This window comes from Oncorhynchus kisutch, linkage group LG18 (genome assembly GCF_002021735.2).
Source record: "Oncorhynchus kisutch isolate 150728-3 linkage group LG18, Okis_V2, whole genome shotgun sequence".
NCBI lineage: Eukaryota > Metazoa > Chordata > Actinopteri > Salmoniformes > Salmonidae > Oncorhynchus > Oncorhynchus kisutch.
In genome coordinates, this window is record NC_034191.2 from 84,568,079 (window position 1) to 84,595,478 (window position 27,400).

A 27,400-nucleotide genomic window follows, 5' to 3' on the forward strand; every position below is an offset into this window, starting at 1 on the left:
ACTCCCATCTGAAGGCTGGGGGGCATTTAGGATATACTGTTTACTCCCATCTGAAGGCTGGGGGGCATTTAGGATATACTGTTTACTCCCATCTGAAGACTGGGGGGGCATTTAGGATATACTGTTTACTCCCATCTGAAGACTGGGGGGGCATTTAGGATATACTGTTTACTCCCATCTGAAGACTGGGGGGCATTTAGGATATACTGTTTACTCCCATCTGAAGACTGGGGGGCATTTAGGATATACTGTTTACTCCCATCTGAAGACTGGGGGGGCATTTAGGATATACTGTTTACTCCCATCTGAAGACTGGGGGGGCATTTAGGATATACTGTTTACTCCCATCTGAAGGCTGGGGGGCATTTAGGATATACTGTTTACTCCCATCTGAAGGCTGGGGGGCATTTAGGATATACTGTTTACTCCCATCTGAAGACTGGGGGGGCATTTAGGATATACTGTTTACTCCCATCTGAAGACTGGGGGGCATTTAGGATATACTGTTTACTCCCATCTGAAGACTGGGGGGGCATTTAGGATATACTGTTTACTCCCATCTGAAGACTGGGGGGGCATTTAGGATATACTGTTTACTCCCATCTGAAGGCTGGGGGGCATTTAGGATGTACTGTTTACTCCCATCTGAAGACTGGGGGCATTTAGGATATACTACGCATCGCTAAAATATCTGAATGATTATGATCACACTTCCTCAATTCAAATATTATGGCGACATTATACCATAGATGGTTTGGTATGGTTTAGAAACTTTAGAACCAAGCTTGAGTTCTCAGTGTTATCGCCTGGACATGTTGAAATATCTTCAAGCCTAGAAAAAAAACTCCAGACTTCTGTCATAACTGTGAATTTATTGAAAAAAAGTAATAATTACAGGGGTCAATTTGGAAAAATGAATCCCATCCCAGTCATCCTCTGGGATAACGGACATTCTAGAGTAATAATTACATAACCAACGTTCTCTAGTAATACAGGTCCCGTGCAAATAGTGCTTAACTAATCTACCCCATGTTATTCCATATCACCATCTCCTAACTAATCTACCCCATGTTATTCCATATCACCATCTCCTAACTAATCTACCCCATGTTATTCCATATCACCATCTCCTAACTAATCTACCCCATGTTATTCCATATCACCATCTCCTAACTAATCTACCCCATGTTATTCCATATCACCATCTCCTAACTAATCTACCCCATGTTATTCCATATCACTCTTTCAGCCCCTAACATTGAACATTTCAAACAAAATCACATATTTACTGATTGATTTGTACAGCGGTATATCAAAGCACAATGATGCATTGCTTTCCTGAAATGCAAGGCACTTAGATTTATCAGACTTTGACAAGGCATCAACATACAGTAATCTACGGAATGATTAACCAGTCAGTTCTCGTGCCGTCATTTATATGGAATCCAAAAAACATGCACTCTGATGAATTACACAATTGACAAACTGTTAGTACTCAATAGTCAGGGCAGGAACACCTCAACGGTTAATCAACGGCTGATTCTGTCAAAGGTGTAAGAAGCATCACAGTGTAAACCCTTCATCAATATTATTATTGATCAGCTCCCTCTAAGGTCCAGGGTACTCAAACACTGCTGCAGCTCCCATCCCTGTTCCGATACACATGGACACCACGCCATAGGCCCTGCGGAACACAACATGGGTTATGGTGAGCAAGGCTAGGGGGTGGCGATGAGACTGGAGGATTCGATGGGACTAGACATATCCTTACCTCCTGCCCCTGCGTTTGAGTTCGTTGAGCAGGGTGACAACCTGGCGGGCCCCGGTGCAGCCCAGAGGGTGACCCAAGGCGATGGCTCCTCCGTTAGGGTTCACCTTCTCCAGGGGGATCCCCAGCTTCTCCACGCAATACACAGCCTGGGACACACATAGTCAAAACAGTCAAAAGTTTGGACAGACCTACTCATTCAATTTAACTTTACCTCCTCCCTAAGTTTGTTTTATTCACTGCTTTAGCACACTCCGCCAACCCTGATGTTCTTGCCGTGTCTGAATCCTGGCTTAGAAAGGCCACCAAAAATTCAGAGGTTTCCATCCCCAACTACAACATTTTCCATCAAGATAGAACTGCCAAAGGGGGAGGAGTTGCAATCTACTGCAGAGATTACCTGCAAAGTTCTGTCATACATTCCAGGTCTATGCCCAAACAGTTTGAGTTTCTAATTTAAAAAATGTATCTCTCCAGAAATAAGTCTCTCACTGTTGCCGCCTGTTATAGACCCCCCTCAGCTCCCAGCTGTGCCCTGGACACCATATATGAATTGATTGTCCCTTCAGAGTTCATTCTGTTACTAAACTGGGATATGCTTAACACCCCGGACATCCTACAATCTAAGCTAGATGCCCTCAATCTCACACAAATTATCAAGGAACCCACCAGCTACAACCCTAAATCTGTAAACATTGGCACCCTCATAGATATTATCCTGACCAACTTGCCCTCCAAATACACCTCTGCTGTTTTCAATCAGGACCTCAGCGATCACTGCTTCATTGCCTGCATCCATCCGCGGTCAAACGACCACCCCTGAGATCACTGTCAAACGCTCCCTAAAACACTTCTGCGAGCAGGCCTTTCTAATCGACCTGGCGAGGATATCCTGTAAGGATATTCACCTCATCCTGTCAGTAGACGATGCCTGGTTGTTCTTTAAAAGTAATTTCCTCACCATCTTAAATAAGCATGCCCCTTTCAAAAAATGTAGAACTAAGAACAGTTATAACGCTTGGTTCACTCCAGACCTGACTGCCCTCGACCAGCACAAAAACATACTGTGGCGTACTGCACTAGCATCGAATAGTCTTTTCAGACTAAAGTCAAGAACCAATACACACAGTCAGTTAGGAAAGCAAAGGCTAGCTTTTTCAAACAGAAATTTGCATCTGAAGCTCAAACTCCAAAAGGTTCGGGGACACTGTAAAGTCCATGGCGAATAAGAGCACCTCCTCCCAGCTGCCCACTGCACTGAAGCTAGGAAACACTGTCACCACCGATAAGTCCACAATAATCGAAAATTTCAATAAGCAGTTCTCTACAGCTGGCCATGCTTTCCTCCTGGCTACCCCAACCCCGGCCAACAGCTCCGCACCCCCCGCAGCTACATCCCCAAGCCTCCCCAGCTTCTCCTTCATCCCAAATCCAGATAGCTGATGTTCTGAAAGAGCTGCAAGATCGGGACCCCTACAAATCAGCTAGGCTAGACAATCTGGACCCTCTCTTTCTAAAATTATCCACCGCCAATGTTGCAACCCTTATTACTAGTCTGTTCAACCTCTCTTTCGTATCGTCCGAGATTCCTAAAGATTGGAAAGCTGCCGCGGTCATCCCCCTCTTCAAAGGGGGTGACACTCTAGACACAAACTGTTACAGACCTATATCCATCCTGCACTGCCTTTCTAAAGTCTTCAAACCTGTTGGGGCAAGGCGTTCCCCTCAGGGAACTCCACCCCCCCGTTCAGCTGAAAAGGTGGCGCAGGGAATTCAAAAATATTATTTCGAAATATTTAACTTTCACACATTAACAAGTCCAATACCTCAAATGAAAGATGAACACCTTGTTCATCTACCCATCATGTCAGATTTTTAAAATGTTTTACAGCGAAAACAACATATATTTATGTTAGACCACCACCAAACCAAAGAAAAAAACGCAGCCGTTTTTTTCCATCCAAAGATAAAATCACAAAAGCAGGATTAGAAATAAAAATCAATCACTAACCTCTTGAAAATCTTCATCAGATGACAGTCATATGACACAGTACATTTATGTTTTGTTCGATAATATTTTTATATCCACAAATCTCGGTTTACATTGACGCCATGTTCAGAAATTCCTCCAAAATATCCGGAGGAATTACAGAAAGCTACGCCAGATAACAGAAATACTCATCATAAACTTTGACTAAAGATACATGTTCTACATATAATTAAAGATACACTGGTTCTTAATGCAACCGCTGTGTTAAGATTTTTTTAAGCGTTACGGAAAAAGCCTAACATTGCAATAATCTGAGACGGCGCTCAGGCGTAAAAATATTTCTCCGCCATGTTGGAGTCAACAGAAATACAAAATTACAACATAAATATTCCCTTACCTTTGATGATCTTTCATCAGAATGTAGTGCAAGAAGTCCTAGTTCAACAATAAATTTTGTTTTGTTCCATAATGTCCAATACTAGTGTCCAAGTAGCTGCATTTGCTATCACTTTCAGCTCACGTGCCCAAAAACTGACTGCTGGTCCAAGATAACTTGCATGAAAACTTCCAAAAGATATATTCCAGGTCGAATAAACTGGTCAAACTAAGTACAGAATCAATCATCAGGATGTTATAATCATATATATCCAATAACGTTCCAACCGGATCATTCGTTTTCATCTGGGGCTGATTGGAACAGCCGTAGCACTCACAGAGAAATGTGCCACAGCAAAATGGCATTCTGTTGCGACACCAACTATTTTCCCTCCCATTAGGTCAAAGTTCACAGCAAATGATCCATTACACGTTCTACTGAATGAGGACATCTAGTGGAAGGCGTAGGAAGTGTTTACAGATCCATAACTTGTTGGGAAGGGAGGGGGCGATGACGTCAAAGTTGCCCCAACTTTCAGAATCTCAAAACTTGTTTGGAAGATTGCCTGAGTTCTGTTATACTCACAGACATAATTCAAACAGTTTTAGAAAATTCAGAGTGTTTTCTATCCAATAGTAATAATAATAATATGCATATATTAGCAATCTAGGACAGAGTTTGATGCAGTTCACTATGGGCACGCAATTCATCCAAAGTGAAAATACTGCCCCCTATCCACAACAAGTTTTAACCTCTAGCGACGAGCAGTCCCGTATCTGGGAGCGTAATCATAGCCTCAAGCACATTACCATAACGCAACGTTTCCTATTCATGAAAATCGCAAATGAAATGAAATAAATATATTCAAACACAAGCTTAGTCTTTTGTTAACAACACTGTCATCTCAGATTTTCAAAATATGCGTTACAGCCAATGCTAGACAAGCATTTGTGTAAGTTTAGCATGGCATAATGCTATGCTAGGCTGTGCTGGCAGCAGGCAACATTTTCACAAAAATAAGAAAAGCAACCAAATTAAATCATTTACCTTTGAAGAACTTCAATTGCTTTCACTCAGGAGACTCCCAGTTAGATAGCAAATGTTCCTTTTTTCCAAAAATTATATTTTTGTAGGCGAAAAACATCACGTTTGTTCATCCTGCTTGGCTGAGAAATCGACAGAAAAATACTTCAACTATAATGCATTAGCATAACGCAACTTTTTCTATTCATGAAAATCGCAAATGAAATGAAATAAATATATTGAAACACAAGCTTAGCCTTTTGTTAACAACACTGTCATCTCAGATTTTCAAAATATGCTTTTCAACCAAAGCTACACAAGCATTTGTGTAAGAGCATTGATAGCCTAGCATAGCATTAAGCCTAGCATTCAGCAGGCAACATTTTCACAAAAACAAGAAAAGCATTCAAATAAAATCATTTACCTTTGAAGAACTTCGGATGTTTTCAATGAGGAGACTCTCAGTTAGATAGCAAATGTTCATTTTTTACAAAAATATTATTTGTGTAGGAGAAATCGCTCCGTTTTGTTCATCACTTTTGGCTAAGAAAAAAAAAACAAATTCATTCACCACAACGCCAAACTTTTTTCAAAATTAACTCCATAATATCGACAGAAACATGGCAAACGTTGTTTAGAATCATCCTCAAGGTGTTTTTCACATATCTATTCGATGATAAATCCTTCGTGGCAGTTGGGTTTCTCCTCCTGGAGATTACACAATAATTGCAACGGAGGACACCAAGCGACCACCTGGTAAATGTAGTCTCTTAGGGTCAATCTTCCAATGATATGCCTACAAATACATCACAAGGCTGCAGACACCTTGGGGAAAACGTGGAAAAGGTAAGCTGACTCCTAGCTCCTACACAGCCATTTAAGGAGTCATTGCCATGAGGCGGTTTTAAAAAATGCGGCACTTCCTGATTGTATTTTTATCTGGGTTTTTTCTGTAACATCAGTTCTGTGGCACTCACAGACAATATCTTTGCAGTTTAGGAAACGTCAGAGTGTTTTCTTTCCAAAGCTGTCAATTATATGCATAGTCGAGCATCTTTTCGTGACAAAATATCTTGTTTAAAACGGGAACGTTTTTCATCCAAAAATTAAAAGAGCGCCCCCTATATCGAAGAAGTTAACAAACAGATCACTGACCATTTCGAATCCCACCGTACCTTCTCCGCTGTGAAAATCCGGTTTCCGAGCTGGTCACGGGTGCATCTCAGCCATGCTCAAGGTATCAAATCAAATTTATTTATATAGCCCTTCGTACATCAGCTGATATCTCAAAGTGCTGTACAGAAACCCAGCCTAAAACCCCAAACAGCAAGCAATGCAGGTGTAGAAGCACGGTATCAAACGATATCATAACCGCCATCGATAAAAGACAGTACCGTGCAGCCGTCTTCATCGACTTGGCAAAGGCTTTCGACTCTGTCAATCACTGTATTCTTATTGGCAGACTCAACAGCCTTGGTTTCTCAAATGACTGCTTTACCAACTACTTCAGTGTGTCAAGTCGGAGGGCCTGTTGTCCAGACCTCTGGCAGTCTCTATGGGGGTACCACAGAGTTCAATTCTCGGGCTGACTCTTTTCTCTGTGTGTATGTATGTATATATATATATTTATATTTATATAAATATATATATAAAATATAAATATATATATAAAATATAAATATATATAAATATATATATAAAATATAAATATATATATAAAATATAAATATATATATAAAATATAAATATATATAAATATATATAAATATATATAATTATAAATATATATAATTATAAATATATATAAATATATATTTATATATATTTATATATATACATATATATTTATATATATACATATATATATATACATTTATATATATACATATATATATATATATATACATTTATATATATATATATATATATATATACATATACATATACATATTTATATATATACATATATATATATATATATACATTTATATATATACATATATATATATATATATATACATATATATATATATATATATATATATATATATATATATATATATATATATATATATATATATATATATACATATATGTATATATATATATATATATATGTATATATATATATATATATTACACACACACATACATATACAGTGGGGCAAAAAAATATTTAGTCAGCCACCAATTGTGCAAGTTCTCGCACTTAAAAATATGAGAGAGGCCTGTAATTTTCATCATAGGTACACTTCAACTATGACAGACAAAATGAGAAGAAAAATCCAGAAAATCACATTGTAGGATTTTTTATGAATTTATTTGCAAATGATGGTGGAAAATAACAATTTGGTCATTAACAAAAGTTTTTCAATACATTGTTTTCTGTAAGTCTTCACACACTGTTGCTGGTATTTTGGCCCATTCCTCCATGCAGATCTCCTCTAGAGCAGTGATGTTTTGGGGCTGTTGCTGGGCAACATGGACTTTCAACTCCCTCCAAAGATTTTCTATGGGGTTGAGATCTGGAGACTGGCTAGGCCACTCCAGGACCTTGAAATGCTTCTTACGAAGCCACTCCTTTGTTGCCCGGGCGGTGTGTTTGGGATCATTGTCATGCTGAAAGACCCAGCCACGTTTCATCTTCAATGCCCTTGCTGATGGAAGGAGGTTTTCACTCAAAATCTCACAATACATGGCCCCATTCATTCTTTCCTTTACACGGATCAGTCGTCCTTGTCCCTTTGCAGAAAAACAGCCCCAAAGCATGATGTTTGGATGCAACTCAGTATTCTTTGTCCTCCAAACACGACGAGTTGAGTTTTTACCAAAAAGTTATATTTTGGTTTCATCTGACCATATGACATTCTCCCAATCTTCTTCTGGATCATCCAAATGCTCTCTAGCAAACTTCAGACAGGCCTGGACATGTACTGGCTTAAGCAGGGGGACACGTCTGGCACTGCAGGATTTGAGTCCCTGGAGGCGTAGTGTGTTACTGATGGTAGGCTTTGTTACTTTGGTCCCAGCTCTCTGCAGGTCATTCACTTGGTCCCCCCGTGTGGTTCTGGGATTTTTGCTCACCGTTCTTCTGATCATTTTGACCCCACGGGGTGAGATCTTGCGTGGAGCCCCAGATCGACTGAGATTATCAGTGGTCTTGTATGTCTTCCATTTCCTAATAATTGCTCCCACAGTTGATTTCTTCAAACCAAGCTGCTTACCTATTGCAGGTTCAGTCTTCCCAGCCTGGTGCAGGTCTACAATATTGTTTCTGGTGTCCTTTGACAGCTCTTTGGTCTTGGCCATAGTGGAGTTTGGAGTGTGACTGTTTGAGGTTGTGGACAGGTGTCTTTTATACTGTCTTTTATACTTCTTTGGACACTGTGTTAACCTCTGGGATATTTGGGGCGGTAGCGTCCCACCTCAACAACAGCCAGTGAAAGTGCACCAAATTCAAAACAACAAAAATCTCATAATAAAAATTCCCCAAGTATACAACTATTTTACACCATTTTAAAGATAAACTTCTCGTTAATCCAGCCACAGTGTCCGATTTCAAAAAGGCTTTACGACGAAAGCACACCAAACGATTATGTTAGGTCAGAGCCAAGTCACAGAAAAACACTGCCATTTTTCCAGCCAAAGAGAGGAGTCATAAAAAGCACAAAGAGATAAAATTAACCACTAACCTTTTATGATCTTCATCAGATGACACTCATAGGACTTCATGTTACACAATACATGTATGTTTTGTTTGATAAAGTTCATATTTATATTTTAAAAATCTGAGTTTACATTGGCGCGTTACGTTCAGTAGTTCCAAAAACATCCGGTGATTTTGCAGAGAGCCACATCAATTTACAGAAATACTCATCATAAATGTTGATGAAAATACAAGTGTTATACATTGAACTTTAGATACACTTCTCCTTAATGCAACCACTGTGTCAGATTTCAAAAAAGCTTTACGGGAAAAGCACACCATGCTATAATCTGAGTACAGCGCTCAGAGAACAAAACAGCCAAACAGATATCCACCATGTCGTGGAGTCAACAGAAGTCAGAAATAGCATTATAAATATTCACTTACCTTTGATGATCTCCATCAGAATGCTCTCCCAGGAATCCCAGTTCCACAAAAAATGTTTGATTTGTTCGATAAAATCCCTCATTTATGTCCAAATACCTCCTTGTTGTTTGCGCGTTTAGTACATAATCCCAAATCACGATGCGCAGGAAAGTCCATGCGAAAGTTCAATGAAAAGTTATTTTACAGTTCATAGAAACATGTCAGACGAAGTATAGAATCAATCTTTAGGATGTTTTTATCATAAATCTTCAATAATGTTCCAACCGGAGAATTTCTTTGTCGGTAGAAAAGCAATGGAACTCGAGCGAACTCTCACGTGAACGCGTGTCACGAGCTCATGGCACTCTGCCAGACACCTGGCTCAAACAGCCCCTATTCACCCCCACTTTCACAGTAGAAGCCTCAAACAAGATTCTAAAGACTGTTGACATCTTGAGTAAACTCTCCTTCCAGACTCATATTAAGCATCTCCAATCCAAAAGTAAATCTAGAATCGGCTTCCTATTTCGCAACAAAGCCTCCTTTATTCACGATGCCAAAAATACCCTGGTAAAACTGACTATCCCACCGATCCTCAACTTCGGCGATGTCATTTACAAAATAGCCTCTACTCTGTAACACTCTACTCTGTAAACTGGATGCAGTCTATCACAGTGCCATCCGTTTTGTCACCAAAGCCCCATATACTACCTATCACTGTGACCTGTATGCTCTCGTTGGCTGGCCCTCGATACATATTCATCTCCAAACCCACTGGCTCCAAGTCATCTATAAGTCTTTGCTAGGTAAAGCTCCGCCTTAGCTCACTGGTCACCATAGCAACACACACGCGTAGCACGCGCTCCAGCAGGTATATTTCACTGGTCATCCCCAAAGCCAACACCTCCTTTGGCCGCCTTTTCTTCCAGTGCTCTGCTGCCAATGACTGGAACGAATTGCAAAAATCCCTGATGCTGAGACTCATATCTCCCTCACTAACTGTACACAGCCAATCTGTAAATAGCCCATCCAACTGCCTACCTCATCCCCATATTGTTTTTATTTACTTCTTTTTTTAAACTCTTTTGCACACCAGTATTTCTACTTGCACATCATCATCTGCACATCTATCACTCCAGTGTTAATTTGCTAAATTGTAATTACTTCGTTACTATTGGCCTATTTATTGCCTTACCTCTTTACTCCATTTGAACACACTGTGTATAGATTTCTCTATTGTGTTATTGACTGTACGCTTATTTATTCCATCTGTAACTCTGTGTTGTTGTTTTTTGTTGCACTGCTTTGCTTTATCTTGGCCAGGTAGCAGTTGTAAATGAGAATTTGTTCTCAACTGGCCTACCCGGTTAAATAAAGGTGAATAAAATAAATAAAAAATAAACCTTTGTGCCATAATTGATCTCTTTCAGGCAGAGAGTACACCTGGCATACAGTGGATAAAAAGGGCTATCAAAGAAGTGAGAAAGAGGGAAAGTGTGTTGTCTTCCTTTCACCTCTACAGTGGCATCCAGCTTAAGCCAGGTCCATGATTTAATAAATCATCATTTATTGTTGAAGTTCTTGTCTCGGGGTGGCAGGTAGCCAGGTAGAGCGTTGGGCCAGTAACCGAAAGGTTACTGGATCAAATCCCCGAGCTGACAAGGTAAAAGTCTGTCGTTCTGCCTGAGCAAGGCAGTTAACCCACTGTTCCCCGGGCGACGACGACGTGGATGTCGATTAAGGCAGCCCCCACACCACTCTGATTCATAGGTTGGGTTAAATGCGGAAGACACATTTCAGTTGAATGCATTCACAGTTGGACAACTGACTAGGTATTGATCTATTGAACCTTTACAAGGTCGTTTTTACAGTTGAAACTTGTTTTAAATGCAAAGAAAACACATTATGATTTTGTTCGTCTTCTTTTAAATAGGTTGAAACCTGTTATTATAAAAGCAATAAGGCCCTTGAAACTTAGAGGAACCAGGCTGTCAGCCTGTGTGTCAGTCAGCCTGTGTGTCAGTCAGCCTGTGTGTCAGTCAGCCTGTGTGTCAGTCAGCCTGTGTGTCAGTCAGCCTGTGTGTCAGTCAGCCTGTGGTGTCAGTCAGCCTGTGTGTCAGTCAGCCTGTGTGTCAGTCAGCCTGTGTGTCAGTCAGCCTGTGTGTCAGTCAGCCTGTGTGTCAGTCAGCCTGTGTGTCAGTCAGCCTGTGTGTCAGTCAGCCTGTGTGTCAGTCAGCCTGTGTGTCAGTCAGCCTGTGTGTCAGTCAGCCTGTGTGTCAGTCAGCCTGTGTGTCAGTCAGCCTGTGTGTCAGTCAGCCTGTGTGTCAGTCAGCCTGTGTGTCAGTCAGCCTGTGTGGCAGTCAGCCTGTGTGTCAGTCAGCCTGTGTGTCAGTCAGCCTGTGTGGCTGTCGGTCTGTGGCTGTCGGTCTGTGGCTGTCGGTCTGTGGCTGTCTGTCAGCCTGTGTGTCTGTCGGTCTGTGGCTGTCGGTCTGTGGCTGTCGGTCTGTGGCTGTCGGGTCTGTGGCTGTCTGTCAGCCTGTGTCTGTCAGCCTGTGGCTGTCGGTCTGTGGCTGTCGGCCTGTGGCTGTCGGCCTGTGGCTGTCGGCCTGTGGCTGTCGGCCTGTGGCTGTCGGCCTGTGTCTGTCGGCCTGTGTCTGTCAGCCTGTGTCCAAAGTACTACAACTCTATACATAGACTCACCTGGCTGGCGAACGCCTCGTTGATCTCAAACACGTCAATATCAGCTACAGTCAGACCTGAGGAGATGACGGAGTTCGTTAAAGACCCTTTTAGCGGAACAGATAAATCAAAAGGTGTCCGGTATCCCAGACCCGCTACCACCCAGAGCCGCTACCACCCAGAACCAAATGTCACATACAGAACACGTCCATGTGGACATAATCCAAGCTCTAAAAGATCTGTAGTGGTCTGTACTCACCGGCCTGCCCCAGAGCAGCAGGGATGGCATAGGCTGGTCCGATACCCATGACATCAGGGGGTACCCCCACCACAGCACTGGCCTTCAGCACCCCCAGGACTGGCAGAGACAGGGACTCCACCACGGACCTCCTGCCCACCAGCAGCGCTGCTGCACCGTCACTCACCTGGCTGGAGTTACCTGGACCAGGGGAGAGGACCTCATCAGCTGGGGCAGAGAGATGGTGTGTGTGTGTGTGTGTGTGTGTGTGTGTGTGTGTGTGTGTGTGTGTGTGTGTGTGTGTGTGTGTGTGTGTGTGTGTGTGTGTGTGTGTGTGTGTGTGTGTGTGTGTGTGATCTGCCCACCTGCGGTGGTGCTGCCGTCAGGTTTGAAAGCCCCTCTGAGTTTGGTCAGCCCCGCCAGCGTGGTACCGGGCCGGATCCCATCGTCCTTGGTTACGGTAACCGTACGTTCAGAGCCGTCCTCGTCAACAAACTTTGTGGTTACTGGGCAGATCTCCTGGTCAAATATCCCCTGCTTCTGAGCCTGGCTGGCCCTAGGAGGAAGCTGAGAGTTAGAGGCTGTCTGGATGAACAGGGCACTGAATAAATCTCTAGTGCACTATAGGGTTCCGGTCAAAAGTAGTGCACTACAGGGCTCTGGTCAAAAGTAGTGTACTACAGGGCTCTGGTCAAAAGTAGTACACTACAGGGCTCTGATCAAAGTAGTACACTACAGGGCTCTGGTCAAAAGTAGTGCACTACAGGTCTCTGGTAAAAAGTAGTGTACTACAGGTCTCTGGTCAAAAGTAGTACACTACAGGGCTCTGATCAAAGTAGTACACTACAGGGCTCGGGTGAAAAGTAGTGCACTACAGGGCTCTGGTCAAAAGTAGTGCACTACAGGGCTCTGGTCAAAAGTAGTGCACTACAGGGCTCTGGTCAAAAGTAGTGCACTACAGGGCTCTGGTCAAAAGTAGTGCACTACAGGGCTCCGGTCAAAAGTAGTGCACTACAGGGCTCCGGTCAAAAGTAGTGCACTACAGGGCTCCGGTCAAAAGTAGTGCACTACAGGGCTCCGGTCAAAAGTAGTGCACGACAGGGCTCCGGTCAAAAGTAGTGCACGACGGGGCTCTGATCAAAGTAGTGCACTACAGGGCTCCATGGTAATATTATATCATAACAGCTCCATGGTAATATTATATCATAACAGCTCCATGGTAATATTATATCAGTGGATAACATCTCCATGGTAATATTATATCATAACAGCTCCATGGTAATATTATATCAGTGGATAACAGCTCCATGGTAATATTATATCATAACAGCTCCATGGTAATATTATATCAGTGGATAACAGCTCCCTGGTAATATTATATCAGTGGATAACAGCTCCATGGTAATATTATATCATAACAGCTCCATGGTAATATTATATCAGTGGATAACAGCTCCCTGGTAATATTATATCAGTGGATAACAGCTCCATGGTAATATTATATCATAACAGCTCCATGGTAATATTTAATCAGTTGTTAACAGCTCCATGGTAATATTATATCAGTGGATAACAGCTCCATGGTAATATTATATCATAACAGCTCCATGGTAATATTATATCATAACAGCTCCATGGTAATATTATATCAGTGGGTGACAGCTCCATGGTAATATTATATCAGTGGATAACAGCTCCATGGTAATATTATATCAGTGGATAACAGCTCCATGGTAATATTATATCATAATAGCTCCATGATAATATTATATCATGACAGCTCCATGGTAATATTATATCAGTGGATAACAGCTCCATGGTAATATTATATCATAACAGCTCCATGGTAATATTATATCATAACAGCTCCATGGTAATATTATATCAGTGGATAATAGCTCCATGGTAATATTATATCAGTGGATAATAGCTCCATGGTAATATTATATCAGTGGATAATAGCTCCATGGTAATATTATATCAGTGGATAATAGCTCCATGGTAATATTATATCAGTGGATGACAGCTCCATGGTAATATTATATCAGTGGACAACAGCTCCATGGTAATATTATATCATAATAGCTCCATGGTAATATTATATCATAACAGCTCCATGGTAATATTATATCAGTTGATAACAGCTCCATGGTAATATTATATCAGTGGATAATAGCTCCATGGTAATATTATATCATAACAGCTCCATGGTAATATTATATCAGTGGATGACAGCTCCATGGTAACATTATATCAGTGGATAACAGCTCCATGGTAATATTATATCATAACAGCTAAATGGTAATATTATATCATGACAGCTCCATGGTAATATTATATCAGTGGATGACAGCTCCATGGTAATATTATATCAGTGGATAATAGCTCCATGGTAATATTATATCAGTGGATGACAGCTCCATGGTAATATTATATCAGTGGATAATAGCTCCATGGTAATATTATATCAGTGGATAATAGCTCCATGGTAATATTATATCAGTGGATGACAGCTCCATGGTAATATTATATCAGTGGATAACAGCTCCATGGTAATATTATATCAGTGGATAATAGCTCCATGGTAATATTATATCAGTGGATGACAGCTCCATGGTAATATTATATCAGTGGATAACAGCTCCATGGTAATATTATATCAGTGGATAATAGCTCCATGGTAATATTATATCATAACAGCTCCATGGTAATATTATATCATGACAGCTCCATGGTAATATTATATCAGTGGATAACAGCTCCATGGTAATATTATATCATAACAGCTCCATGGTAATATTATATCATAACAGCTCCATGGTAATATTATATCAGTGGATAATAGCTCCATGGTAATATTATATCATAACAGCTCCATGGTAATATTATATCAGTGGATAACAGCTCCCTGGTAATATTATATCAGTGGATGACAGCTCCATGGTAATATTATATCATAACAGCTCCATGGTAATATTATATCAGTGGATAATAGCTCCATGGTAATATTATATCAGTGGATAATAGCTCCATGGTAATATTATATCATAACAGCTCCATGGTAATATTATATCAGTGGATGACAGCTCCATGGTAATATTATGACAGAGTTCTCTTACTTCTGCTGAGAACTGAAGGCGAATGCATCCTGCTTCTCTCTGGAGACACCGAACCGCTCTGCCACATTCTCTGAGGTGATGCTGCCGCCGAAACACACAGATTATTATATGGTGACACACACCACAGCCCGGGCACATTATCAACACAGACAACATGACACCACTGCAGTCAGTCCCCCGGAGAGATGCTCAATTGATATTCACAGTAGTAGTACAATGTGGTACAGAGAGCAGTGACTGACCCCTGTTACTATGGTTACCACTGTGTTCCACTGTGAGACTAACCTGAGTCAGAATAAATGCTGCATGGGGCTAAAGTCAGAAACCTGTATTCTAACTGCTGCTACTGTACTGTGTTCAGAGGAACAGGAACACATTCTGTATTCTAACTGCTGCTACTGTACTGTGTTCAGAGGAACAGGAACACATTCTGTATTCTAACTGCTGCTACTGTACTGTGTTCAGAGGAACAGGAACACATTCTGTATTCTAACTGCTGCTACTGTACTGTGTTCAGAGGAACAGGAACACATTCTATATTCTAACTGCTGCTACTGTACTGTGTTCAGAGGAACAGGAACACATTCTGTATTCTAACTGCTGCTACTGTACTGTGTTCAGAGGAACAGGAACACATTCTGTATTCTAACTGCTGCTACTGTACTGTGTTCAGAGGAACAGGAACACATTCTATATTCTAACTGCTGCTACTGTACTGTGTTCAGAGGAACAGGAACACATTCTGTATTCTAACTGCTGCTACTGTACTGTGTTCAGAGGAACAGGAACACATTCTGTATTCTAACTGCTGCTACTGTACTGTGTTCAGAGGAACAGGAACACATTCTGTATTCTAACTGCTGCTACTGTACTGTGTTCAGAGGAACAGGAACACATTCTATATTCTAACTGCTGCTACTGTACTGTGTTCAGAGGAACAGGAACACATTCTGTATTCTAACTGCTGCTACTGTACTGTGTTCAGAGGAACAGGAACACATTCTATATTCTAACTGCTGCTACTGTACTGTGTTCAGAGGAACAGGGGAATAACACACTGAGCTAGCATTAACTGGATACGTTGTTGCAAACTTGCAATACCCAACATACATTTCCAATTCTCTGTGAAACTTTCTAATCAGCCTTTGTCAACGACATTGCCGCTAGATTTGTAGATGCAAATCATATAGCCTAGCCATTATTCACATAGCATCATATAGCCTAGCCATTATTCACATAGCATCATATAGCCTAGCCATTATTCACATAGCATCATATAGCCTAGCCATTATTCACATAGCATCATATAGCCTAGCCATTATTCACATAATTCTTATTTTCAATGACAGCCTAGGAACAGTGGGTTAACTGCCTGTTCAGGAGCAGAACGACAGATTTGTACCTTGTCAGCTCGGGGATTTGAACTTGCAACCTTCCATATACTAGTCCAACGCTCTAACCACTAGGCTACCCTGCTGCCCCATTATTCACATAGCATCATATAGCCTAGCCATAATTCATATAAATGGTTATGCACAACCTTACCCCATAGGTATGACACAGTCTCTAGCCTTCTCGTAGTCCATAAGTCTGGAGCTCACATCGCCTGGTTCCCCAGCGTCACGCAGAGACATGCTCTCCACTCTGGAGACAAGACAAAATAACTGTAGCCATTTAGGAACCTGGACTGTTTTGGCAGGTTATAGGTTCAACTTCTATACTGTTCAGGAACCTGGACTGTGTCGGCAGGTTATACAGTGGGGAGAACAAGTATTTGATACACTGCCGATTTTGCAGGTTTTCCTACTTACAAAGCATGTAGAGGTCTGTCATTTTTATCATAGGTACACTTCAACTGTGAGAGGCGGAATCTAAAACGAAAATCCAGAAAATCCCATTGTATGATTTTTAAGTAATTGCTTATAAGTAGGAAAACCTGCTAAATTTGCAGTGTATCAAATACTTGTTCTCCCCACTGTAGGTTCAACTTCTATACTGTTCAGGAACCTGGACTGTTTCGGCAGGTTAAAGGTTCAACTTCTATACTGTTTAGGAACCTGTACTTTATATTAAGAGTGAAATAGGATCCATTCTTATTAAGGCATACACGGTTAAAACAGGAGACTATACTAACCCACAGGCCAGACCCATATCATATGACCCACTCCTGATGGCTCCTGGAACATAGAGAGAACACATGTTAACTAAATCAACTCTATCATGGTTGTGTGATAGTTCCTAAAGATGGAGTTTGTAGCCACAAATGAGGGCTAAAGAGTTCATCTAGTTACATATGCCTACACACTAACACTGTAATATGTGGGATTATTACCTGCGACGTTGAACAGAGCCTGTAGTCCAGAGGAACACATCCTGTTGACGGTGTAGACAGGAACAGTCTCTGGGAACTCACTAGGAAAGACATACATTCCTGGTTAAAACCATTCAGTGCCATTCTATTTACCTGTGAGTCATATCTAACAGTAAGGCAGACTCACCTGAGGAAGTGAGCCACTCTAGCCATGAGAGCACCTGCCCCAGGCTGTAGAACATTACCTAGAGGTCAGAAAAATATTACTGCTAAAGTATACATTAAACATGACTTACAAACCCTTATCATAGGTCTTCTATGAGGTAGGTAAGCCATTGATAACTCACCTACACAGATGTCCCCTAGTCTCTCAGGTGACAGTCCCACATCTACCAGGACCGCTGTCATCACACAACTCAACAGCTCGTCTGGAGTGGTGTCCTGACAGACAGACAGACAGACAGAACATTGAGTTACACATTGGTCATTCCACCTCACAAAGGAGAAGAGGATTTGACGGGAAATTGGCATGCTGACCAGATCTGTTGCCAGAGAATTGTAATGTTCATTTCTCTAGCATGAGCCGCATCCAACGTAGAATTTGGCAGTACGCCCAACCGGCCTCACAACCACAGTCCACGTGTATGGCGTTGTGTGGGCGAGCGGTTTACGGATGTCAACAGAGTGCCTCATGGTGGCGACGGTGTTATGGTATGGGTAGGTATAAACAAACACAATTGCATTTTAACAATGGCAATTTGAATGCACAGAGATACAGTGACGAGATCCTGAGGCCCATTGCCGTTACATTCATCCGCCGCCATCACCTCATGTTTCAGCATGATAATGCACAGCCCCACGTCACAAGGATCTGTATACAATATCTGGAAGCTGAAAATGTCCCAGTTCTCCCATGGCCTGCCACCCATTTATTTATTTTGTAACCTTTAGGCAAGTCAAAACAAATTCTTATTTTCAATGACGGCCTAGGAACAGTGGGTTAATTGCCTTGTTCAGGGGCAGATCAACAGATTTGTACCTTGTCAGCTCGGGGGTTTGAACTTTCAACCTTCCGGTTACTAGTCCAACGCTCTAACCACTAGGTGGCCGTCCTCTGAGCATGTTTGGGATGCTCTGGATCGACGTGTATGACAGCGTGTTCCAGTTCCTGCAACTTTGCACAGCCATTGAAGAGGGGGACAACATTCCACAGGCCACAATCATCAGCCTGATCATGAAAAGGAGATGTCACACGTCGCATGAGGCAAATGGTGGTTACACCAGATACTGACTGGTTTTCTGATCAAAGCCTCTACTTTTTTTTGTATTCCCAGTCATGTGAAATCCATAGATTAGTGCCTAATAAATGTACTTCAATTTACTTTTCCTTATATGAACTGTACCTCAGTAAAATGGTTGAAATTGTTACATGTTGCGTTTATATTTGTGTTCAGTATAATATGGCTACGATGCTGTTTGGTTTATTATTTGAACAATCACTGAGATTATTCAGTGCCTTCTTCATATGTCACACCTGCCAAGTGGATATGTTATCTTGGCAAAGGACACATGCTCACTAACAGGGATGTAAACCAATTTGTGCACAACATTTGAGGGAAATAAGCTTCTTGTGTGTGTATATAACATTTCTGGGATCTTTCATCTCATGAAACATGGGACCAACACTTTACATGGTATATTTTGTATTTTTCTTTATAAGTAATAACTAGTGATTCCAGATTGCTGGTAAAAACAGTTGACGAATTGTGCTTTTTCTCTGTGACCAAAACATTTTTAAGCTGATATGGGAGTGAAAACATTGAAGCGGCATATCAAACTGGGACAACGTTGTAAATTACACTGGCAAGTATAAGAACATTTACCAGGGCATATTATTTCATTATGAATCTGATTATTTCACATGCAGATATGGGAAGCTAACTTTAAAGTCTCTTCAACTTCAAGATCACCATCTTGGTTTAGCTTGGCGTTAAATAAGCAGCCTATTTTGCGTCGATAACCAAATATAATCTCAGCGTCTGTTCAAACAATTATGTAGCCTTATTAGAATTCAAAAACAGGTGATTTAGAAGTGATAAGTCTATTTTGAAACGTGAAAATAGATAGATGTGTTTCTTATTCTGTGACAAAAATATGATAATTTTTTTGCTGATATCGGAGCGAATGCATTGAATCAACATATCAAATCAGGATATGCCAGGGCATATTATTTCATTATAAATCAGATTATTTCACATGGAGATGTGTGAAGCTAAAAGGCTAGCTAGTTTGCAGTGTTAATACAAATAGCTAGCAAGAGAAACTCATCTTTTGCTTCCACCACAAATGAGAAGACAATAAGAAAACCTCTGTCACCCCCTTGTGAATGTTGCTATATGGGAGCCTGGACCAGCAAGGTATCGCGTTACCAAAAGGTGTATTTCTAAAAAAATAAAATCTGACTCCACCTAGCGCACGCCCATAGATCTACGCATGTGAAGTTTGTAGCGGCTCTAAACATATTTGGTGTGCAAGAGAAGCAGAGATGAGGGACATTTTTTACAGATGTCAACTAGATTGAAGCATTCATTCTATCGATTCATGACATTTGTGTTTATTTAGTCTTCTAGGGCAACAAGTGACCGAAGAAAAGCTGCATGCATCTAATTATAGACAAGTTGACTAACAAATAGTCTGCCAAAATGTCAGAAATTATAAGCAGAAACATAGGCCTGTCAAAAAAATTGTTCCACCGTCTCTGACTGTATAGCACATTTTCTATATTAGCGGGTATTAGAGGGTCTGGACCTCTGATTTTCACTTTATCACATATAGTCAGAGGTTGCAGATGAGTTATTAGAAATTGCAGGCGGGTGAACAAACAGCTGACCTGCACATCACTAGTTGCTACATTCCAAATTATATTGGTGACTAGTTGCAGTGGTTGGTGACTAGTTGCAGTGGTTGGAGACTAGTTGCAGTGGTTGAAGACTAGTTGCAGTGGTTGGAGACTAGTTGCAGTGGTTGGAGACGAGTTGCAGTGGTTGGAGACTTGTTGCAGTGGTTGGAGACTAGTTGCAGTGGTTGGAGACTAGTTGCAGTGGTTGGAGACTAGTTGCAGTGGTTGGAGACTAGTTGCAGTGGTTGGAGACTAGTTGCAGTGGTTGGAGACTAGTTGCAGTGGTTGGAGACTAGTTGCGGTGGTTGGAGACTAGTTGCAGTGGTTGGAGACTAGTTGCAGTGGTTGGAGACTAGTTATAGTGGTTGGAGACTAGTTACAGTGGTTGGAGACTAGTTACAGTGGTTGGAGACTAGTTGCAGTGGTTGGTGCCTTAATGGTGCAGCTTGTTGTACATGCACTGTTTAGCTATGCATGAATTTTAACTTTGTCAATGTTTTCATCATCTGTAATTATGAAGTGCTTTGAAACGCAGGTCATGACACCATCATCCCAGACACACTCCAATTCAAATACCGCCCCAACAGATCTACAGATGACGCAATCTCAATCGCACTCCACACTGACATCTCCTACCTGGACAAAAGGGGAAGTAACTATGTGAGAATGATGTTCTACAGCTCAGCGTTCAACAACATAGTCCCCTCCAATCTCATCACCAAGCTTAGGACACTGGGTCTGTACACCACCCTCCGCAACTGAATCCTGGACTTCCTAATGGGCTGACCCCAGGTGGTGAGGGTAGCCAAAAACACCTATGCCACGCTGACCCTCAACACAGGGACCCCTCGGGGGTGTGTGCTTAGTCCCCTCATGTACTCCCTGTTCATCTACAACTGCGTGGCCACGCATGGCCAATACCTTCATCAAGTGTGCTGATGACACAGCGGTTGTAGGCCTGATCAACAATGCTGATGAGTTAGAGACTTAGCAGTAAGCCCAAGGAGCTGATCATGGACTACAGGAAAAGGAGGGCCAAACACGCCCCAATTCACAGACAGGGAGTGGAGCGGGTTGAGAGCCTCAAGTTCCTTAGCATCCACAACACTAAGGACTTAACGACTGTGCGGACCATGTTAAGAGGGCATGACAGTGCCTCTTCCCCCTCAGAAGGCTGAAGAGATTTGGCCCTCGGACCCTCAAAGTTTTACAGCTGCACCAGAGATCATCTTGACTGGCTGATTCACCGTTTGGTATGGCAAAGCGCTACAGAGGGTGGTGTGGACAGCCCAGTACATCACTGGGGCCGAGCTCCATGCCATCCAAGATCGCTATCAGGCGGTGTCAGAGGAAGGCCATGAAAAATTGCCAAAGAAAACTGAGGATGGATCAACAACATTGCAGTTACTCCACAATACTAACCTAATTGACAGAGTGAAAAGATAGAATAACAATATTCCAAAACATGCATCCTGTTTGCAACAAGGCACTAAAGTAATACTGTATTCAGGACATAAAGTTCATTTCTTTGCCCCATTTTTTGGATCAAATCCCACACAACATCACTTTGTACCCCTCTTCATATTTTCAAGCATGGTGGTGGCTGCATCATGTTATGGGTATGCTTGTCATCGGCAAGGACTAGGGAAAAACAGAATGGAGCTATGCACAGGCAAAATCCTAGAATAAAACCTGGTTCAGTCTGCTTTCCACCAGACACTGGGAGATTAATTCATCTTTCAGCAGGATAATAACCTTAAACACAGGCCAAATCCACACTGGAGTTGCTTCAATCTGATTCTAACATGTACTGATTTAGGGGGTTGAAAACTTATGTAAATGTAATATTTCTGTATTTCATTTTCAATACAGATCACAAAATGTTTTTAAAAAACATGTTATCACTGTCATTATAGGGCAGGGGTTCTCAAACATTTTTGGCCCGCAAACCCATTTTGATATCTGAAAATTCTCACGAACCCAATCATGTGAAAAAAATGACGTAAGTAACAGCTAATGTTTCGTTTTTTATTTGGGGCTATGGCAGTCAATTAAAAAACATTCTAACAGTATTTCTGATTGTCTTCTCAACTCACCATCACATACTTTTAAAATGGAGCTATGACAGCCAATTTGGAAAGGGAAAGGGGGATAACCCAGTCAGTTGTACAACTGAATGAGTCTTCCGCATTTAACCCAGGGGGATGCCTTAATCGACATCCACGTCTTCGGCGCCAGGGGAACAGTGGGTTAACTGCCTTGCTCAGGGGCAGAATGACCGATTTTTACCATGTCAATTGCAAACATAATGTATCTTACTAATGAGATGGGTGTGCTTGATGCAGATTGTCAGAGCTTCTCAAAGTCAGGGGGCGTGGTCGACAGTGTGCACTGCAGCTCTGCTGACATCCAACCTGGTTGTGGTTTTAATGCAGACGAGAGCACTGAATCCAGCTTCACACAGACATGAGCTGGCGAAGAGTAGCCTACCATTCGTTTTATGGTGCTTTTAAGACAACTGGAAACTCTGAAAAGGGTCAAATCATGACGTCAGTGATCTTCAGGTCGGAAAGTCGGAGCTCTAGAAAAAGGCCCAAGTTCCCGAGTTGGAATTCCGAGTTGGATGACTGTTCAAAAGATTTTTCCCAGTCGGAGCTCGTTTCTTTCCGAGTTCCCAGTTGTTTTGAACTCAGCATTAATGCTCAGAGGTGACGGCAGGGTATTTATTCCCTTTGAGTCAGGAACCAAAACTCCTTCGTAGTGACCATTCGGTCACATGACAGCTCAATCAGCTGTTCAATTTCACTTACAATTTCACTTATGTCAACTGAGCCAGGATCACAGTCAAACGGATTGGGAAGAAGGTCCCAAAATGCTCTTCCAAGCATTGGAGATGAGCAATCAACACTAGTGTGGGACAATTGCTGATGCTGTTTCCTGTTATTTTCTTTTCATTACACAGAAAATCAACCAAGTCTGTTCTTTTTACATCCATTGTGAAAAACAACAGTTCCTCTCTCAATGTGAAACATCTTTCCAACACTCCCCCTCGATAACCACCAAGCCTCGGTGTGAAATAGAACACTCCCCCTCGATAACCACCAAGCCTCGGTGTGAAATAGAACACTCCCCCTCGATAACCACCAAGCCTCGGTGTGAAATAGAACACTCCCCCTCGATAACCACCAAGCCTCGGTGTGAAATAGAACACTCCCCCTCGATAACCACCAAGCCTCGGTGTGAAATAGAACACTCCCCCTCGATAACCACCAAGCCTCGGTGTGAAATAGAACATCATCATACTATGATCCCATAGCTCCACAGTTTTGTGAAGAGGTGTGTACGTAGTGGATGTGGTATGATGTAGTTTACAATCAAACTTACTTACGGCAGTATATCAGAGCTCTGTGCTCAGCTCTTTTTCCGCCAGTTGCTCTCTGTGTATCATACAATGAGTCCATATGGCAGAGGGAGAATCATTCATAACTAGAGTGCAGAGGTCTACCCGCCGTCCCGCAATAGATGGAGCCCCTTCTGTGCAAAAGCCCACCATTTGATCCCATATGGAATCTGTTTTTCATCAATATAGTCACGCAGCACACTGAACATCCCCTGTGCCGTTTCATGCTTGGGAATCGTGAGACAGAACAATATGTCCTTGTGAATAGCATCCCCCGACATGTACAGCAAACAAAAATCAATGCATGGGCATCGACCCTCACAGCTAAAGTCCATTTGGAGAGCACCAGCTGGACAGTTTGAGTCGTTCAGTCAGAGCATAAATTATTTGTTTAACAGTTTTACCTGACACATTTATTGATGTGAGTTCTCTTTGCCTCTGCCTCCCCACACATTGGTTTCACTATATCAATTACAGCTGGTAATATCAATATCTCTGCAGTAGTTTTTTAGTTTCATAGCGTAGCAGGCCTAGCCGTTCACCATGATTTATGTGCAACGGTCAAGTGCAGTCTTTTCCCATGATCTAAGGGCACTCTCTCATTGAATTTGATCTTTTAGATTAGAATAATTGTAATTTACATTTTTAAGGTTAACCACACTACAATGATTGAGATTAATATATATATATATATATTAATGTTTTTTTTTTTAAAGGATTTTGGAAATACTCCTTTGACCCCATTTTCATATCTGGCGACCCCTCCCCAGGTTTTGGTACCGCTGTTGTGTATTGTGTGTAGGTGGATGAGATTTTTTTCATCCATTTTGAATTCAGGCTTTAACACAACAAAATGTGAAATAAGTCAGGAGTATGAATACTTTTTGAAGGTACTGTATGTGTAATGTAATGGAATTGAGTCATGATCAAGGGCTAATGCGGCGTTCATAACAACTGGGTACTCGGGAAATACGAGGTCAAATCATGACGTCAGTGATCTTCAGCTCGGAAAGTCGGAGCTCTAGAAAGAGAAACGCGTTCCGGAGTTGGAATTCGAGTTGGATCAAATCAAATGTATTTATATAGCCCGTCTTACATCAGCTGGTATATCAAAGCAAGTAGTCAAGCGATGCAGGTGTAGAAGCACCATTCAAATCGATTTTCCCAGTCTGAGCTTTTTCCCAGTTGTTTTGAACGCGACGTTAGTCCTCCTTACCTTGAAAGATCCTTTTTTAGCCTTGCCGATAGCAGTCCTCAGCCCGTGGACCACCACTATATCATTTGGACTGGCGGATAAAGCACTACATTTTGCCCCGGAGACAATAGGATCGCTGTGGGTTTTGAACGTGTTCGGTGGCGATAAATGACCAAAAACTATCTTTACTCTGTTCATTGCGGTGGTAAAATAAGTAAGTAAACTGATACTTGAAGCTAAACTATCCACAGATATGCAACCACAATCAAGCCCGTGCAATGCACAAACACTGTCTATTCGCAAGCGTCTACGCAGGAATGGTGAATGTGTTAGTGTATTGTGCGGCCAGAGTTCGCCTCTTGCAACAATGGGAGCGTTCGACATTTCAGCCGAATTTAAAGGCAAGTCGAGGCTGAGTGATCTACAAGTCACCTCGCATCATAAATAACTTGGCAATGTTAGTTGTAGACCAGTCAGTCATTTACAATTGTCCTATGATACATCACGGTGTTGATGCTCTCGAACACGGCCAATGTCTCCAGCCATTGAACTTTGGTTTCCACTAGTTATTACAGCCACAAGGTCAAAATGGGCTATAACGTAAAACTTTATGAAAATAAAAACGTGCTTTTTGGTCTTAATTTGAGGTTAAGATTAGGCATAAGGTTAGCAGTCTGGTTAAATTGAGGTATAAAGTTAAACGTTAAAATGCATTTTAAAAATAGGGGGGGGTTTAGGACTTTGTGGTTGTGGTAACTAGTGACGACCCTGAACTTTGGCATATTTCCTTGTTTACGATAAGCTACGGAAAGTATGGAGGGACGAAATAGATGGGTCTGGTACCGTTTGCATTATACTTTTGTGAAGGACTGGAGTGCTCAGTAAACGTAATAAACAGCGTCAGTCCCAAATGTAAATACGCATGTCCAATCATTTCTAGCATATCAAATAAATAAGTGGCGGCAGGTGGTTAGAGCGTTGGACCAGTAACAGAAAAGTTGCCGGATCGAAACCCCAAACTGTCGTTCTGCCCCGGTAGGCCGTAATTGTAAATAAGAATTTGTTCTTAACTGACTTGCCTAGTTAAATAAAGGTAAAAACAAAAAAAAACATCTCAACTTTAATTCAAACGTTTGTCTCGTGTCTCTAGTCTGACATGTATCCACCGGGGGGCAGCAGATAGCAGTTCGTGGAGCCAGTCCTCAAAGTGTCAATTTTTTGATGCTCACGTTCTTGCAGACATCAGAACCAGTGCTCTGAGGGGACTCTTACCGTTCTGCTAGCAGCAGGATATTATGCTGTCAGCATAATTGGTTAATTTTTTCTTCTCAAAATAAGAGTCCCCCCTGCAAAGACATGCATGCTAAACTTGGGGAATATCGATGTTTTAGCACTAGTGCAGTACAACTGTTTTTCACGTTGTGAATGCCCAGAAAATTGTTAGACTTAAGCCACAGCATCAAGTCTGACACAAACAGGCTCCTGAACTGCTTCTGTCCCCAAGACATAAGACTGCTAAATAGCTTATCCTAACTAGGAAAGTCAACCAGTTCTTATTTAGAATGACAATCTACCCCGTCCAATTGTGCGCCGCCCTATGGGACTCTCAATCACGGCCAGTTGTGATACAGCCTGGAATCAAACCAGGGTCTGTAGTGACACCTTTAGCACTGAGATGCAGTGGCTTAGACCACTCAGGAGAAGCAGTCTAAGCTAACATAATGGCAACACAGACTGAGTTGATCCTTGTTTTACTTACTGTCTCTATGCACACCCACAGGACTTAATTGAACCTTTATCAAACTAGGCAAGTCAGTTAAGAACAAATTCTCATTTACATTGATGGCCTACTGGGGAACAGTGGGTTAACTGCCTTGTTCAGAAAGAGAGATTTTCACAATGGGGATTCGATCCAGCAACCTTTAGGTTACTGGCCCAAAGCTCTAACCACTAGGCTACCTGCCACACATTTATACTGACTCTACATACATTCATATATAATCATCATATACGCTGCTGCTACTCTGTTTATCATGTATGCTGATGCCTAGTCACCTTACCACTATACATACAGTGCCTTGCGAAAGTATTCGGCCCCCTTGAACTTTGCGACCTTTTGCCACATTTCAGGCTTCAAACATAAAGATATAAAACTGTATTTTTTGTGAAGAATCAACAACAAGTGGGACACAATCATGAAGTGGAACGACATTTATTGGATATTTCAAACTTTTTTAACAAATCAAAAACTGAAAAATTGGGCGTGCAAAATGAATCAGCCCCCTTAAGTTAATACTTTGTAGCGCCACCTTTTGCTGCGATTACAGCTG

At 41.7% G+C, this 27,400-nt stretch overlaps 1 protein-coding gene across 1 annotated transcript; it reads right to left on the minus strand.

Moving 5' to 3' along the window:
* Positions 1–852: 852 nt before the first annotated feature.
* On the minus strand, positions 853–25,629 carry acaa1 (acetyl-CoA acyltransferase 1). The gene is made up of 12 exons (XM_020472285.2): positions 25,092–25,629; positions 17,924–18,017; positions 17,764–17,821; positions 17,598–17,677; positions 17,400–17,442; positions 16,811–16,909; positions 15,266–15,346; positions 12,512–12,702; positions 12,168–12,347; positions 11,930–11,985; positions 1,772–1,917; positions 853–1,684 (listed from the first exon to the last, which is right to left on the minus strand). Exons 1-12 carry the CDS (start codon positions 25,452–25,454, stop codon positions 1,609–1,611), a joined length of 1,467 nt encoding a protein of 488 aa, XP_020327874.1. The 5' UTR covers positions 25,455–25,629; the 3' UTR covers positions 853–1,608.
* Between the last annotated feature and the right edge of the window lie 1,771 nt (positions 25,630–27,400).